Genomic DNA, 17,252 nt, shown 5'->3' with positions numbered 1-17,252 from the left:
AACAACTGAGTAAAGAACGTTGCTTTGTCTCCACCTCCCGCGTGATCGAATCCCTATCTGAACAGACAATGATAGTGCCCATAGATCTTATAGTAGGCTGAAGAATGGAGTTAAAAATGTTGCTCTTTCTCCACCTCCTATGTGCTACATACCATCGCAAATTCATATCCAGAGCTCCCTGCCCTGCCTTGTGAGATCAACCTCTCTTTCAGTCTCTAATGCAACCTATGTATCCTGGCATCTTGAAAAAACCCTCCTTTGTCAGCGTGAGAAAGTGATGAGACTGTTTCCGGTTGAACCCACATTTTATGGATATGGAGCTGCGGAATGTCATCTTTAATAACTCTTTTCCTGTTAAGTCAGCATGACTGCTTGCTATCTTGTGTATTGGAAAGGTGGTAATGCAGCCGCAAACTTCAGCTAAGCTAATGTGATGTGGGATGGAGGGTTGCCACAGATGCAAGGATAAAACTATTTATAGTGCCGCTTGAGATCTTAAGTGCGCCCAAGCTGGTTGGCAAATTATTTAAATGCATCTGTTCTCATTGAACTGAAAAAGTCAAACAAAAAACAGCTTAATTTGTGGTTTCTTTTGCAAAAGTGATTTCTTTGTTGGGAAATTTTTTGATTCTATCTTTGTTGTTTTTCTGAGCTCTTATTTTCTCACAGGCCAAGGAAAAACTTCTCTTTGCATGGTGTGGATGAGGAGGATAACATTGAGGAAGAGACTGATGAAGTTGTACCTGATGGAGTGCCAGAGGTAGAGCTCGCACGCATTCGACTGGAGGAATCAGAAAGGGAGCTCAAATTATTTTCTGCTGACCTCAAAAGAGTTAATCAGGGCAGTTCTGCCATCAGCATATCTGAAACAGATCAGGAGAGGAAGAATACAAAACTTTGGATGATGTATTGTGGAAAGCAAACACTGGTATGTTGCAATACACTGCAATGCTAGATATATAGTGGGTGTAATGTTTGAATTGTGCTGGTGTTAAAAAGAGTAGGGTTTTATTTGCACGATCACGTGTAATATTGTAATGACACTTTGTCTATACATTTTCTTATATGTTGGAATTTTTATTGATCTCTTGTTGCTGCTGATCTACTGGGATTTTTTATATCAATATGCAAGGTATCAAGGCTTGGGGAGGATTGGAGTAGGAAATTGAAAGCTAGAAAGTTGGCAGCAAAGTCACTCCGGATTGCATTACAAAGAGCTGCCCAGCAACGAATCAAAGAGAAAGAAAAAAATAAAAGTGTTCCTTCTGCAATGCGGATTTCTTGGGCTATTGACAAAATAGTTTGGAGCATGCTCTCTGATGGACAGGCTTTTGCTGAGGCTGAAATCAGCAACATGGTGAATTTTTTTATATGAAGTTATTATTGAAAATCAATAGAATGGAAAAGGGAAAACATTCGTTACATAACACACTTTTTTTGTGTAAAAATACTGTCTATATTAATGTACAGAGTGAAGCCCTGAAAGAGGGATCTTCACTATGACATACATCTAGAAACAATTCAAACTAAGCTTGATAAAGCTGTTGTAGCTGATAGCTGTCATGCCAAGATTGTTGTAATGATTGATGGAATTAGTAGTACTTTTCAATCTTTAACGAATGGAAACATTTGATTGCGAGCAACCCATATAGTCCATAGTGCCCAAAATCGCAGCCAGGCAATAAAGAGAGCATATTTATCCATTCGTTGTGTGTATGTTATAGTATATATTACACACACACATAGCTCATTAAAGTACATCTAAAAACGGTGGAAAAACACTTCATAGTTTTGCTGATCAATCAGCTACAGCTCAAAACTGTCATCAATGACTGATGTAATAATCGACGGAAGTATATATACTTGTGGATCCGAGGTTGTGCAAACACCTCATAATACGATCAAGCTATATTGTCCGTATAGCCCAATATCTTGGCCAGGCAAAGAAAAGAGCATATTCTTGCAGTCTGGAAGGATATCTTCAAAACATCCAAAACATTTTCCCAAATGTCACTCAGGGAATCTTGTTCACATATCCAAAAATAGATGATTCGGGAAATCCCTTGTGCCAGTGCAGGCTCATAGCAAATGATAAGTACTCTCCATGTGATGATGGCACCACAAACAATTTGGAGCCGCAATCATCATGTCATTGCCCAACCGATATATAGGACATATCTCCATGTCCTGCTAGCCAAGCAAAAAGTTTCCATACATGGCAGTAATGGGCTCCCAAGGGCCACCGTCATCGTGCTTGTGGAAACGATAATGGTCTGCCTTCTGTTGATATGACATCTCCTCCTGCTGTGCAAATTCCTTTTTGTGCTAAAAAATAAGCTTTTCTAAGCGCAGCCACAGCCAATTGCGTATCAAATTCTTTGCTCCAATGCACATTCTCAGCTACCAGTGTGTTTCTTGGAGGCACTGGCCGATGTGCCCAATGCAAGTTTATGAGCACAGACTTCCAGTCTTGTAGCAATCTGGAAGAGTAGGGGTAGCTTGGGATTTTTCCTCAATATAGCCCAGTAGAAGAGATTTCAATGCCCAAAGAATCAACTAACGCGCACACATTGCAGCCAGCATTAGTCCCCATGGTTGTCCTTATTTGAGGAAAGTTATTATCATGGTACTTTTCCGAGCCAGTACATGGTAATGCACATTCAAGATATTCAGCCTACCATGCATTTTAGAGCTACAAACATGCTCCGTTTTCAATAGCCTTAAAGCCTTCCTATCAATTCTTGTTTTCCATAACAGTTCCGTTGCTGTTGACATGAATTTGTTGATTGATTCCTTGTCCCAAATCAACAATGGCAAGAAAAACTATATGTAAGCCATTACGATGGATTGTACTATTCGTAGCCTAACATGCAAAGGCCATGTAGACAAGTACTAGTAATCAAGCTTTTGTTTAACATTTGTGAGCACCCATGCAACTGCTTATTTGAAAGATATGTTCCAACCCAAAGGATATCCCGAAAGTGTAGTGATTTGGCTTAGGGGTAGTATATCTCCTGGCCAGAGTATACTATGTTAATCCACCTGTTTTTTTTTCTCAGGAAAAAGATTATTCTATTAGTTACTAAAAGACAGCCACAAAGGGCTAGATACAACCACAAAGGGGTAGATACAAACTCACCTCATATATAGGGTGGGAATCACATGATCATAAAGGGAAGAGACCCTTCTCCTTCGGTTGGCTCCTCTATGAGGAGAAGGCTATCTCATAAAAAGGGGGGGGGGGGGGGGGGAACCACACAGGTGGTATATGTAGTGCCAAGTGGGGTCACGACCTTTGTCAGTGGGGTCACGACCTTTGTCTGTGAGAAAAGGGCCAGGCCTCCATAGCCTCAAGAAAGCTTCCCGCCGCTTCCCCATGTGGTGAGAACCTCCCTGAAGCTTCCCCTACTAACCCCGGAGGGTATGAATGATGTCGAGCCAAATGCCCCTGATGGACTCAGTAGGCAAAGCATGGGTAACCATCGATGGCCTCGCTGCATCTAGCATGCCAAATGTGCTAGGCTGCAATGCTACTGCAAATCTCTCCTCTCTAGCATGAGCCTGGTTGCTAGTGATCTGTAGGTGGGGTTGTGACTGGTACTGCCGAAATACCATGGTGAGAGACCTAAAGGGCCAGCCCACCCCTATCCTCCTCATAAAGTTTGACCACCACAACCTTTCTAGCCCAAGCGACAGTGCCCCATGTAATGATCCGGCTCGAGTTCCTGTCCATAGTGAAGATGCGGAGAATCCGCTGCTAGATTTGCTGAGTCTTCGGGCACTCCCAAAGACAGTGTCTTTGAGACTGCGAAGGGTGGTTGCACTGCGGGCAAGTTGCTGGCCTACCTCCGACTGTAATCCGCCTGTTTTAGTGGTAGCAACTTTGACTTTCTAAAGTTGATTTTCAGCCTCGCTGCTAATCCTAACAATTACAAAACATCCATAGTTATGGCATAAAATATACTAAAACCTCTAAAGCCTACTTTTCTAATAAAAGCATGCTCTTGCAAGCAAACCATGTTTGGATTTGGTGAAGCAACATAATCCCAAAGCAACTTATTTCTATCTTTAGCGGTACATTTGCCCTATCAACTACTTATTTGCTGTACTAATTCTTTCTATTTGCTACTTCCCTTAGTGCTAGGCTTCATTATGGGTGAGTTTGCCCTGCATCTCCGGAGGTTTGACAGAAACTTGGTACGAAGGGCTTTGTGTGAATATATGCTCTTATGTGTGTGTGTGTGTGTGTGAGAGAGAGAGAGAGCTTATCTTGATACAGAGTTCTACACCCACTATTGGGCACTGATGACGTTAGTGGGGATGTCGTAGTATCTAGTGCATACTATGCATAATGGAGTTGATAGTTATATAGTCTTGTGGGTTGACTACCATGAGTATAGAACATGCATGTTCCTAAAAGGTGAATTTGGGCATGTTCCTTGATTCATCTAGGTATATAATCCCAAAGCAACCTCCATTTATTTGGATCAAACAAACCCTATACATTATATGTTACATATTTACATGTCCATCATGCAACTTGCATGCTCTTTTCGCTTATGTTTCCTTGGTTTTAGAGTGGTGTCCAGTATATACATTATGAATTTGCTCAGAAGAACCCATCTCTGTACATAGACTGTGACACACACACACACACACACACACACACACACACACACACACACACACACAGAGGCCTTGAGGTGGATCAGATAGAGGGTCGGGTATGAAGAAGAACTAGCAACAGCCAGCAGGTTGGAAGGGATCAACTGCAGAAGCACGAAAAGGCGACAACGAGTAGGTGGAATCAGCGACCAACAGGTATATCGATGTCTAGCAGGTGCATGAACGCAAGGTGGTGGCAGCAGATGATTATACATGCTAGCTGTAGTTATCTTATCCAAATGTAATCCCCTTGCATTTTCAGTTTGCCCTTTCACTTTCCAGTCATGACGCCTATCATTTTCAACCACTAGAGGCAATGCTTCATATGGCTGCAATAACCTTCTAATCTTTCTCCATATTGGTCTATGATGTAGACGCAAGTTATGTTTACTCCACGCTTGTAGAAAGGATAGCACATTCCCTGTATCATCCACAACGTCTTGAAGCATGCGTACACCCAAGGTGGCTAAAAAGCATGCTTTACGTGGCTCTTGTATACCTAGCGGTTCTGCAAAACAAAGAGGACCAGTGCAAACTTCCTAGTTGCATAGAGTTGCCAATTGGAAAATCATGTCCCACCCATTTGAGTTTTTTCAATGCAGTATTCCAATCTTGCACCATTCTTGTAGCATATGGACAGCCCGCAATGTGACCCTCAAAAAGACCTAACACCACTTCCCAATGTGAATTGACCCAATTTCCGTAAGCCATAGTTTTCATGCCTGTACACATAGCTGCAAGCATAATTGCCCTGGGCTACTCTTGCCGATAAAACACTAGAATCATGGTAGCCTTTTGAACCAAAACATGGTAGTGAATGTCAAGAATATTCAAACCACCATGCATCTTTGGCAAACAAACACAATTGCGTGGCACCAATCTCAAGGCCTTTTTCTTTGTCTTGGTCTTCCCAAACAATTCTAAAGCTTCAGACATGAAAGCATGCAAATCTTTCTTTCTCGAAACAAGCAATGGCAAATGAAATTGAACATAGGCAATGATCACTGATTGTACAATGCGTAACCTCACATGCAAGGGCCACGTTGAGAGCTTCCAATAAGCAAGTTTCACTTTAAGCCTCTGGAATATCGCGCGCGCGCGTCTACATGGTGTTTGTGTGTTAGGCTGCGAATAGTGCAGTCCATCATAATGGCTTACGTACAGTTCTTTTTGCTGTCGTTGATTTGGGACAAAAAATCGATTGACACATTCATGTCATCAGCAATGGAATTGATATGGAAAACAAGCACAGATAGGAAGGCGTTAAGGCTATTGAAAATTGTAGCCCTAAAATGCATGGTGGGTTGAATATCTTGAATGTGCATTACCATGTACTGGCTCACAAAAGTACTATGATAATAACTTTCTTGGAACAAGGACAGCCATGGGCACGAATGCTGGCTGCTCTTCCGGATTGTTGCAAGACTAGAAATCTATGCTTATACATTACATTTGGCACATAGGTTAGTGCCTCGTGAAAACACATTGGTAGCTGAAAATGTTCATTTGAGTAGAGCATTTGATACGCCATTGGATGTGGCTGAGCCAAGAAAAGCTTTTTTTAAAAGCACAAAAACGAATTTGCACGGTGGGAGATGTCATATCGACTACTGAAAGCAGACCATTGTTGCCAACAGTGGCAATTGGGAGCCCATTACCACCGTGTATGGAGACTTGTTGTTGCTCAGCTAGCAAGACATGGGGATATGTCGTATGTATCGATTGGGCAACGAGACAGGGTGATTGGCTGCTAAAGAACAGCCGAACAGGATGATTGGCAATTTGGCTGCTAAAGAACAGCCGACCAAGTTATATTACGTAGTTACCTCTTTATGGACTGACAGCAGCAAGGGTATATAGATTATTGCTTCCACAGCCATTATGTCAGTCATTGCATGATAGTTTTGAGCTGTAGAAGAGTGATCAACAGAATTATGAAGTGTTTGTATTTTAACAAGAGCCTCTCACTTTGAGGGTTCTTGAATATAAAATAAAATAGTGGTTTCACAAAAAAAAGTGCGTGCATGCGCGTGCGTGTATGTTTGTCTCTAGCAAGTGGTTAGAGTTAAAAGAAAGCAGACATATTTTGTGATGGGGTTGTACTATTGTGTTGTAACTTATTTTACTTGGGACTTTGTGTTTGTAATTACATGGAGGCTATCATTTTTCTGCAGAACCTCAATGTTGATCGTGATTTCCATGAGGTGGGAATTGCACAGCTCACTGCAAAGCATTTTGTTGTCAAGAACTGTCTGCCAAATGCTAAATCAAGCACAGTGCTTTCAGCTTGGAACCCTCCTAGTGAATGGGGAAGGTACTGCAACCTTTTGAGTTTTGTTTTGTTTTTGAAGCTGCAGCTTACATCAAAGAGAGTGTTCAGTGGTGGTAAGTAGCTAAAGATTTCACTTTGGGATCAGGGTCATGCATTACGTGTGGAAGTATAGATTACTAGTAATTATCTGCCTGGGGTTGATTCTGAAGGAAAATCTGGTTTGGTTCAGGCAATACAGAAAAGTTAAGTAAGTTGATTCATGTGTGCAGGAATGCTATGCTTCGCGTGGATGCCAAGCAAGGTGCTCCTAAAGATGGTCACTCACCGCTGGAGCTTTTCCAGGTCTTCCCTCTTTCATGCTTTAGCTAAAGAAATTTGCAGGTAAATCACAGAAACAATGGGTGAGAAGGCAATGAACAGGTGCAGGGCAGATAAATGGCCCATGCATGGTTTGTGGTTGACACTTTATGTACATGTCAAGTCCATGGATAAATTGTATTCTAATGATCGTTCTTACACCTGACCAGGTTGAAATCTATCCTCTTAGAATATACCTGACAGAAACAATGTATAGGATGATGTGGGATTACTTCTTCCCCGAAGAGGACAGAGACTCGCAAAGGCGGCAAGTATGGATTGATTCAGTTCATTTGTTGTTTTTATCAACACCATTTTTGAAAGTGTTTTATTCTCAAAGTCAGTTTATGCTGCTGAATCAAAGTGCCTGTTTTTCTTTTCTGTTTTGTTTCTACTCAAGGTTTGGGAAGCCTCAACAACTGCAGTGGTGAAACGAGGAAAGAAAATAACATCTGGAGCGAGTGAGTTGTCCTCTTCATCCGCATCTAAGAGGGAACAGATGACTGCAAAAGCAAGCAGCTCCGCATCCACCTTTTTGCCACCTGGTATCCAACAGCAGTTCAGAAATGAAGAATGGAAGGTTGTGGATTTTCATTTAGCAGCACAAATGTTGGAGGTAATACTTTTCTACTTTATACAGCTAAGCATTAGTTGCGTGGGTCTTTGGGAAGGAAACAGTACATTGTGGTTAAAGGCATGTTATCAAGAAAACATGTTCATTTCTTTAAGTGACTGAAAGGGTCTATATTACCATGAGAATGGCTGGGGTAGGCAGGTTGTTGAAGATTGACAATCTTTATCTCTGAAGTCAATGCATCTAACAGAGAAAACGACATGGGATGCAGGGAAGCACACAAGGTTGATGAGACTATTACAAAAGTATCTTCTTTAAGAAACCATTCAAAATTTGTGTTTCTCAAGTGATCTCTAGTATGCTGTTTACATGCACAAACTTACACATATAGGTACATGTTCATTTATATGTATGTGGGTATATCTCAAGTTCTAACCCAATACCCTGTGGCGTTTCTTTCACACAGAACAAAATCTTCGAAACCTTCAAAAGGACAAAACATTTATTTAGATTATCTTAGGATGATTTGAGTCTCGATACATTGCTGAATAGGCTAGTTGTGGTATGGTCTGCATTGAGTAGACATCGGACTCATCTAGACTGGGTCTTTGCTGTCAAGTTTGTTAACCATATAGAGCCTGAAGAGAGTTGGAGAGAGGGGGGACAAGCTTGCTTCACCTCAGTCATGCTGTACGCTTGCTTTGAACACTGTTAATTCATATTTCTTCTCATAAGTTTGATTGTAGCCCAAATGACATCTCTTCTACCCCTTCCTATCTCAATCAGCTGAGTAGTTTGGCTCGTGAGACTGTTTGGGATACCTTTTGGACATCCACAAAGCAGCACTATATTTAGCAGCCAACACTTCCCCTTGGTTGTTTGTAATTACAATGAGAAGCCAGTTTTAGCTGCCTAGAACACAGATACCTTGTTGGGAATCCCCTTATGGACATGAGATGGATTTGATATTAGAGTAAAGATCTATGGAAAACTTGTTGGGCTGGCTCAACCAGTTCTAGATGGCGGACCAAGTCCCTGCTTTAGGATGCCACAACCTATTAATACCTACTTGTGCATCCCAGGCAGCCCCAAACTCCCCTTTTCCTCATGCAGCTTGCGGTTCTCGTTTCTACTTCCCTTACGCCACTCTTTAAGTTGTTTTCTCAAGTTGGTAGGTCAAGTGTTTATTCGGGTGTTCATGTCCTGAAGCAACAAAATGTCATGCAAAAGCTTCCTTGTGACAGTTTATTTTAAAAAAAAAAGGAAAAACAAAAAGTGGTGCACCTTCTGTGATCAAGTGATCAGTTTATTGGATGATTTTCATTAGATCTCAGAACTCTTTCCTTTTTTCCCATGCAGAAGGACAATAAAGTCGTCAGCGCAACAAGAGCCAAAGCTACAAATCATCGGAGGTCGTCATCCTTTGATAGAATTTGGGAGGATAATCTACCTGAACCCATTACAATAGATATTGTGCCAAAAGTAGATACAAATCCAGCAATATCTTTATCCAGGAATACCCAGTATGTTCAACCCGAGGAAGGGGACAATAAACAGCAGAATGCACTAGTTGCAATCAACTCAAATGAAAACGGTGTGGTCAAACTGCGAGACAGCTCTCGAGTCACCAAATCACACAAATCATCAGTACACGAGGATAAGAAGTTTGTCAAATCCAGCTCTCAAGATGAGAAAAAGAGTACAAGGCTTCACCATACAAATCTCGAGTTCCACAACATCAAGATTTGTCAGGTCTGAAGCTTTTAGAGCTTAGCTTCTTTTCTTGCTTTGAAGAAAGCTTCATCTTATCTTGTTTTTCTTTTGTTTGTTTTTATCCTATTTTTGCCGAACATGCTAAGTTCTAACCATTTCACACGTGTGCAAGAGGGCATATTGAATTGCCTTGATCATGGTTTTGTTTGATGTCAGAGAAAATTAGGTCTCTAAAGTTTTGACTATACTGCTGTATCAAAATCTTGTAATTACTTTCACTTGTAAACTTAGGGTATGCATTGATTGACACTTGCCGTCAGAGTATGCTACATGTCATTTAACTTCCCTGTCTCCTTTGATTGATTTTTTCTTTATTTCTTGATGAATTGAATGCTAACTTGTCTTTAGTGACATTAGGGGTGGTAAAATGGGTGGCGGATGTGAGGCGTGGGATATGAGTTATATCAGGTGAGGGCTGATTTGGGATATCATAGAGGTTGTAGGCATAGGTTTTCCATAAAGAAGGGTCGGTGATGGGGGCCACCCCCGGGGGGGGGGGGTGTTGGCTTCTTCTCTTCAAAGATAGATCTTGGCCATTGTGTGGCCAATCATGATAGTCCTGTAGTTATCTGGGTCCATGAGGTCTCCTGCTTTGTGGATGGGAACGATGTTGGTGCTTTGTTAAAAAGAGAGAGATAGGGGTGGGAGGGTGGTGGTTTATGTGTTTAAGGGGACGAAACAGCCCATGAGATCAATGATGATGCAATATGCATGAGTACTACTGTGGTGGGAGATGCATAGGCATCCTCTATGACCTAAATAAAGCTTAATGTAAATGAAAAGTAGGTGGAAAGTTTCAAGTCTGCAAGACAGTGATGGACAGAGGAGGCATGGTATGTCAGAGCCAGCAGACCTTAATCTGCACTTGCCCCCCAAGGATTTATTGAAAGTTTGCTCAGATGCTTTTATCAACCAATTTGGAGAGTTTGGTTGATCAAGTTCACCTTGGTTCTTTTGTACCAAAAAGTAACTACTTTTTCGAGTTCCCTTTTGTTATAATTGATTGAAGGTCAGGATTTGTGTGTTGGCCTGGCCATTTTAGAACATCAACTGGACTGTTTTGTGACGAAGATGGAAAAAATCAGACATGATCTGCTGTTGACCTCTAAGTTTTTGCCATTTGTCTGTAAATTGCAGGTGGAGCTTCTTGTTACATATGAGGGGTCAAGGTTGAGTGTCAATGATAGGCGGTTTTTGATGGATACATTCACACGAGTAGAGTTCACAGGAACTTGGCGGCGATTGTTCTCAAGAGTGAAAAAGCACATCATTTGGAGCGTTCTTAAATCTGTTGCTGGCATGCAGGTGAAATTCAGCAGTGATGTTTGCTAGGGGATACTTCTGTAAGGGTGCTTGATTAAGCCTTGCTGTGTCTTCTGCTTTTAAAATGTTTATTTTCATGTTCTCGCTTTCTAAGTGGACTGCCTGTTTTCTGCAACTCTTTATTTCTGATATTGTGCTTTCATGTTCTCGCTTTCCAAGTGGACTGCCTGTTGTCTGCAACTCTTTATTTCTGATATTGTGCAAGCTAAAGTGGATGTTCTATTTAGGTACTACCTGAATTGCTTTGTCCAATGTTTGAATCGGAAGTCCCAAACCTTTTTTTTGAAAGTTTTGACTGGAGTACCCTTAGATCAGGAACATCTCTTTGGAAAGAAGGGGAAACAAATGTAGAAATGTGGTGATTGTCTCCATAATTATTTTCACAATTTGGTGGTGGGAGCCATTGACCACTTTATGTATGACTGCCCCTTAGCATGTCACTTTTGGATAGAAATTGTTTACACCTAGCCTTTTGTCTTTTGACTCTCTCCATGGTTGACTGATCTTGGAGGGATGCTACAAGTGCTGGGGTGGTGGGGAGAGTCACAATGAGGGCTGGAATAACACATGATCCTTTCAGAGCCTACAAGCAAAAAGGGTCTGCTGGGTTTCATATTCTTTGAAAATCTGCCCTCCATTCCTGTATAACCTTGGAGCTTCCTTGAAGGCGCTCCCATTGGCGGTGGAGGGTGTGGAGGTGGTCGATCTATAGGTCGATCTATATGGTATGGATGGACTTTGCAAAAGGCATGGTGGAGCTCTCTATGTTCTGACAGCACTCTTGTTTGTTGTGTTAGGCTTAACCCCAATGTGCAGAGAATGGGGGCAGAAAATACGAGAGAGAGAAATAAGATGAAATGATATATTAATGTCTCTAAGAGGCCATAATGGCCTATGAGACCAAAACTGAGAGTACATCTGAAGTTGGTGTCTCATCAAAGAGAACAACTAAATGAGACTAAAAAGTACAGTAAACTGATTGTCCTACAGTTATAAGAACAGAACTGTAAGACTCCGAGATGATACTGGGTAGAAAATACTGGAAAATACTGAAAAATGTATATCAGGTATGCTGATCAGTTTAAGTGTTGCCCTCTCCTTAGATCAAGTATCTCCGCCATGGGGCTGTCTAGAATGGAGAGGTCGTAGAAGCGAGGTAGGCGCCTCCGATGCCGAGCAATAATGGCTCTGATCTGGCGATGGTGAGGATGCCGTGGTCGGGATCCTGGTGGGCGTGGTCGACGAGCACGACATAAGATAACTGCTCTATCAGTGGTGACTCCCTGGGAGCGTGGTCGGTGCCCTGATGGCCCAATGGAGGAGCTATCAAGCGGTGTGTGGGCTGGGTTGCTGGTGCTGGTGCCGAAGAAATGTGTCTAGGTACATCATGAGAGAGAGAGAGAGAGAGAGAGAGAGAGAGAGTCTACTAAAGGCCCAATGGGTGTATGAGACCAATGTGATACAATAATGTCCATGGCTTATCTCATCATGGAATGGAAAATAAAACAGAAAGAAAACACAAACATAACTATCTCGTTGGGGTGATACAAAACTGTCCATGGAAACTCATCATGGAATACTAAGAACATAGAAACATGAGAGCAACATCAGCTTTCAGAGTAGATGGTATACCACTCTCCAAAATATCAAGCATGGGGCTGGCTGAGAGGTCTGCCTCAGCTATGTCACGTGGAAAGGTGGCTAGATGGTGGTGGAGCATGTCCTGGACCTAGAGCTGATGAGGTGATCGTGGCTGATGGGGGGGCGGAGGGCGTCGGGCACGGTGGAGTGCAGAGGCCCGGTCTGAGGTAACTCCTCTTGGGCGAGGTAGGTCCAGAGCAGCTCGTGGAGGGTCCATAAGATCCACTATGTCGGTGTCCACCTCCTGGGTCCAGAAGAAACTGGTGATGGTTAGCTGGCGAGGGAGGGGGCGGGGTGGTTGGGGCCGAAGCTCTCTCAAGAAGGTGTCCCTGTGTCTGCGGAGCTCAAGTAGGAAGAGGCCTAGGCAACGTTGGTCCTGGAAGTCGATGATCCTGGAGAGTGGACCAAATCCCTCACAGAATAGAGAGTGAAACCTCCGGCGGCGGATCATAGTATACTGGGCAGTGACATATGTAATGCTCCTCCGTCTCAACCTCTGTGTGGCATAGACAGTAGATCCTCTCCTGTCTTGGTCTCTGAATGAGCTTCCCGGCTCTAAAGATGCGCTCAGCTCTACCTATCTCCACTCTGAGGTGGTGGGATGAAACCCGTATCTGGCCAATCGCAATCCGCATGGCATGGGACATGTGAACACTCAAGTAGCCCGGCTGCTGGATGAATCCATCCTCGGTGAGTGTGAGGAAGCGATCTCTGTAGAAGTGCATCTTCATGGGGAGCTCCGGAGGTGTGATCCATGTGCAATGTGTGCAGAGGTTGAGAAGATCTAACTGGATAACCTTGTTGGTATCCTCGTGAGACAGCCGGAGAAAAGGGGAGTCCAAACTGTATTAAAGGGGGGATAGTGTTAAAACCCTAAGATCTCTCTAGATAATTGTTATGCATAAACATGCATAAATCAGGCATAAACTCAATCACCCAACCACCCCCGAGCCCAAGGGATGCACACATGAATAATAATGAAATACATCATACCTCTACCTTGATGTCCCATACCATCAAGAGGTATAACTCCAATCCAATAGCATGTAGCTATAGTGTGAAATGGTAGAAGAGTAGATATGAACCTTTACACAAGAGAGCATAACATAGCCTTGGCCTCATGGAGTCCAAAACCTCCAAGCTCCCAAGCTCCCTTGAGTGTGCCCCATGCTCCTATTATATAGGAGGGCCCTCAAGTGATTCTTGACTTTCCATTCCTCATGTGTGACCCTTGGATGCCTGACCCTAACCTTAATCCTTAAGGTTAGTCCTAACCCATGCTCCACTAGTGCTTGTTCCCATGCTCCCATGCTCACAAGCCTAATGTGGGTTAGCCTCCTAGTATATGCACACATAATGTGTATATAACATAGCACCATAATGTACATATAACATACTTCCCCTCTCTCAAAACATTGCACTCTTGCAATGAAAAGAAGGAGAACTGCGCTGAACAATCTCAACCGACTTCCAAGTCGAATCCTCAATTTTCCTATCTTTCCACCTAATTTTAACCTCAAGGATAAGTCAACTACAAAGTTTTCTTTCCCTGAATTCATGTACCATATCAGGTTCATGTGGAACATAGGATAAATCTTCGACTTCAACGAGTTCTTGAGGAGTAACTCTGTTATCCTCACCTCCCAGTTTCCCTTTCAATCTATTGATATGAAAGACTGGATGAACTCTAATAATTGGCGGTAGATTTAGTTCTTACGTCACTGTGCCAATCCGATGCATAACTCGAAATGGACCACAATATCTAGGAGATAAATTCGAGCATTTTCCCATTGACAAAATCTGAAAATCTTTAGGAACATTAAAATAAACCAACGCTCCTGGTTCAAAAGACCGAGATGAGCGTCCCCTATCAGCATAAAACCGTGCCCTATCATGAGCACTCCTGATAGAATCCCGAGCTTCGGTCAGCATTTCCTGCATATCTCGCAAGAAATCCCTCGATGCATCAAGCTCGATGTCCTTAAGACCGACATCAATAGGTGCCCTAGGTTGATACCCATACATAAGTATGCACGGACTAAAAACCAATAGCCGTAAATTTAAAACTGTTATAGGCAAATTCCATCATTGGAAGATATTTTTTCCAATATGATGATTTTCTAGAGACATGCACGAAGCATATACACTATAATCTGATTCATACACTCTGTTTGCCCATCAGACTACTGCGGATGATCAGAGCAATTCACATTCAAAGTAACTTCCTCGTTGTAAACCTTTCGGAATAAAGTAGGAAAGCATGGCATTATAAGAGCAGAAACCAGGGATTCATCGGCGCCCCGACATACCCACATCTGCATATGGAATAATCGACGTCTCGAGTTACCCATATCAACATAGAGAGTCATCAACGTCTCGATGAGTTACATATGTCCATCCGTAAACAGTCCGGTTGACTATATAAATCACCTAAAGTACGGAACTAGAGAAAGAAATGCCAACAAAGGAAGAATCCAAATTTCCTTATCCGAACACAACAAGATAAACTTGTTTGAACTCTAAAGAAAGAGATTTCAACAAGTGAAAATGCCGATGAGATTACCCTCATCATAACATGCAGGCTATAGATAAAAGAAGTTTATCTAGAGAATGCCCACACTATAACTTCTAGTGAATTTAGAAAATAAGATTGTCTTTGAATGTTGAGGTCAACATGCTAAGTGATGTAAGCAAAGCAACAATCTTGAGCCCAAATTATCCCATAAGATAATATATGTGAGGGATCACTAGCGTCCCATTCCACCATGATACCACCCATACATACCTTAACAATTTGAAACTCCCTAGTATGCCGTCTAGGAAAATATGAATAAAATCCTGTATAAAAGGAATAAGATGGCCTTATCCAGACTTTCACATACTAAACCTGTCTCTATATACTTGAGACTACATCAAGGAATAAATCCTTCTGAGTACATCATTAGAAAAGAAATTGAATTATTGGCGCATTTCTAATGATAACTACCCAAAACACAATAAAGTTAGGGTAGAAAAATAACTCACCTAGATATATAAGCAACTAGGTATCCGAGTTGAAATATATACAAGAGTATAAGAAATATACTCCAAAATTATGTGCAAAAAACGAAGGCAAATGCTACCTTCAAAGCACATGTAAATATTCAAAAGATCAAAAGATCCTTATAAAACCATGGATAAAAGCATAGAAGCTCCTCAAATCCATAAACACCATAGTTGATCATAAAAATCAATGCATACTATCTAATGGACATAAATCATGCCAAAAGAAGCATTAAAATTGGTGGCCAACTCATCAATCCGGAGTATATGAACGTTGTGTTGTTCAAATAAAACTCCAAAGTAAGAAAGTGAAACACATGTGTGTAGCACTCAATAAGAAAACCCTAGACATAAGTGATCTAGGCAGAACCTGATGAGTCCATATAAAACTCGGAAAACATCCAATAAAATCCACCAAAACAAACCGATCAACTAACCCATGATAGAAGTTATCTTAGGCTTAAGAAATTAAGCACAGTCCATACTTAAATAAGTGCAAAATAAATTATCATGAAAAGTGTCAAAGGTGAAACACACTTTGAACGTAAATTATAGCCATCAAAAGAAATTAAGGAACAAGTCCAAAAAGAATGGCTAAACAATGGTAAAAAATCATGAATACATCGTTTAGAATTAATCCAAACATAAATATCCATTAATACGAGATATAATCGTATTAATAATATGCGAATAACCCGCATCTATCTAATGTCAGCACGAGAAAACGTACTTCAACATTAAATAATCCTCGAAAATATTAAATTCTTGAGAAAAAGAATTATCATGATTTTTTCTAATTTTTTTCTAATTTTATAGGACCTGAAAATATAATAATTTTGAATTCCACCAAACCTATCCTATGGCATTCCAAACCTATATTTTTTCAGAAAATTTTTAGCAAATTAAATTTGCCAAAATACCATTGATATTAAAAAAATATCAATTTTTAGGATTTCTAAAAATAATTTCTAGAAATTTTCTAATTTTCTCTGAGAATCCCATCGTTCACGAAATTTCGAATTCCGCCCGACAATTCTCAAATCCAATGAAAATTTTTAATTTTAATGGATTTTTTTAAATTTTCTCGGTCAAAAAATATAATTTTAAAGGAATTTGATTGGTCACGGGCGCCTGAATGGACACACCACATGCCAAACACGAACCCCACATTTTTCCAAAATTTAAAATAACCTTTGTCTAATTTTCCACTAATTTTCAGGAATTTTTTAAAATTTTTAAATTATCCCGAACGCATTTAGAATACGAACGGTCAAAAAATTTCGGAATTCCAACGGTTTTCCCAGAATACGGAAAGCCAAAAGTTTTGGGAAATGAAAAGACAAAAAAAAATCGGAATGTGAAAGGTCAAAGGTTTCCGAAATACGGAAGGTCAAAAGTTTTTTCGGAATTCGGAAAGCCAAAAGGTTTCGGGAAAACGGAAAGCCAAAGGTTTTCCGGAAGATGAAAAGCCAAAAATTTTTCAATAAGAAATTTCCATGAATTTTTCAGAGATTTTTTTATCTCAAATTCTAATTTTTTCTGAATTTTAAAGGCTTTTTTCCCAAGCTTTTTTCTTGAAAAAAATTCAAAAGCTTTGTTTTTGAA

At 41.1% G+C, this 17,252-nt stretch overlaps 1 protein-coding gene across 3 annotated transcripts in view; it reads left to right on the top strand.

Moving 5' to 3' along the window:
- The window catches only part of SAB (HYPERSENSITIVE TO PI STARVATION 4), a 126,606-nt gene that overhangs the window by 94,153 nt on the left and 15,201 nt on the right, over positions 1-17,252 (top strand). For all 3 annotated transcript variants that reach the window (XM_086824109.1, XM_086824111.1, XM_086824110.1), the window contains exons 14-21: positions 670-928; positions 1,133-1,357; positions 6,840-6,979; positions 7,207-7,279; positions 7,465-7,566; positions 7,695-7,910; positions 9,228-9,620; positions 10,779-10,946. In XM_086824109.1, coding sequence (XP_086680235.1) covers positions 670-928; positions 1,133-1,357; positions 6,840-6,979; positions 7,207-7,279; positions 7,465-7,566; positions 7,695-7,910; positions 9,228-9,620; positions 10,779-10,946 — 1,576 coding nt within the window. The remainder of the gene's footprint in view (positions 1-669; positions 929-1,132; positions 1,358-6,839; positions 6,980-7,206; positions 7,280-7,464; positions 7,567-7,694; positions 7,911-9,227; positions 9,621-10,778; positions 10,947-17,252) is intronic.

The sequence above is a fragment of the Cibotium barometz genome, chromosome 30, assembly GCF_041138505.1.
Source record: "Cibotium barometz isolate CiBa-2024 chromosome 30, ASM4113850v1, whole genome shotgun sequence".
Classification (NCBI taxonomy): Eukaryota; Viridiplantae; Streptophyta; class Polypodiopsida; order Cyatheales; family Cibotiaceae; genus Cibotium; species Cibotium barometz.
This window is presented reverse-complemented; position numbering and strand designations above follow the sequence as displayed.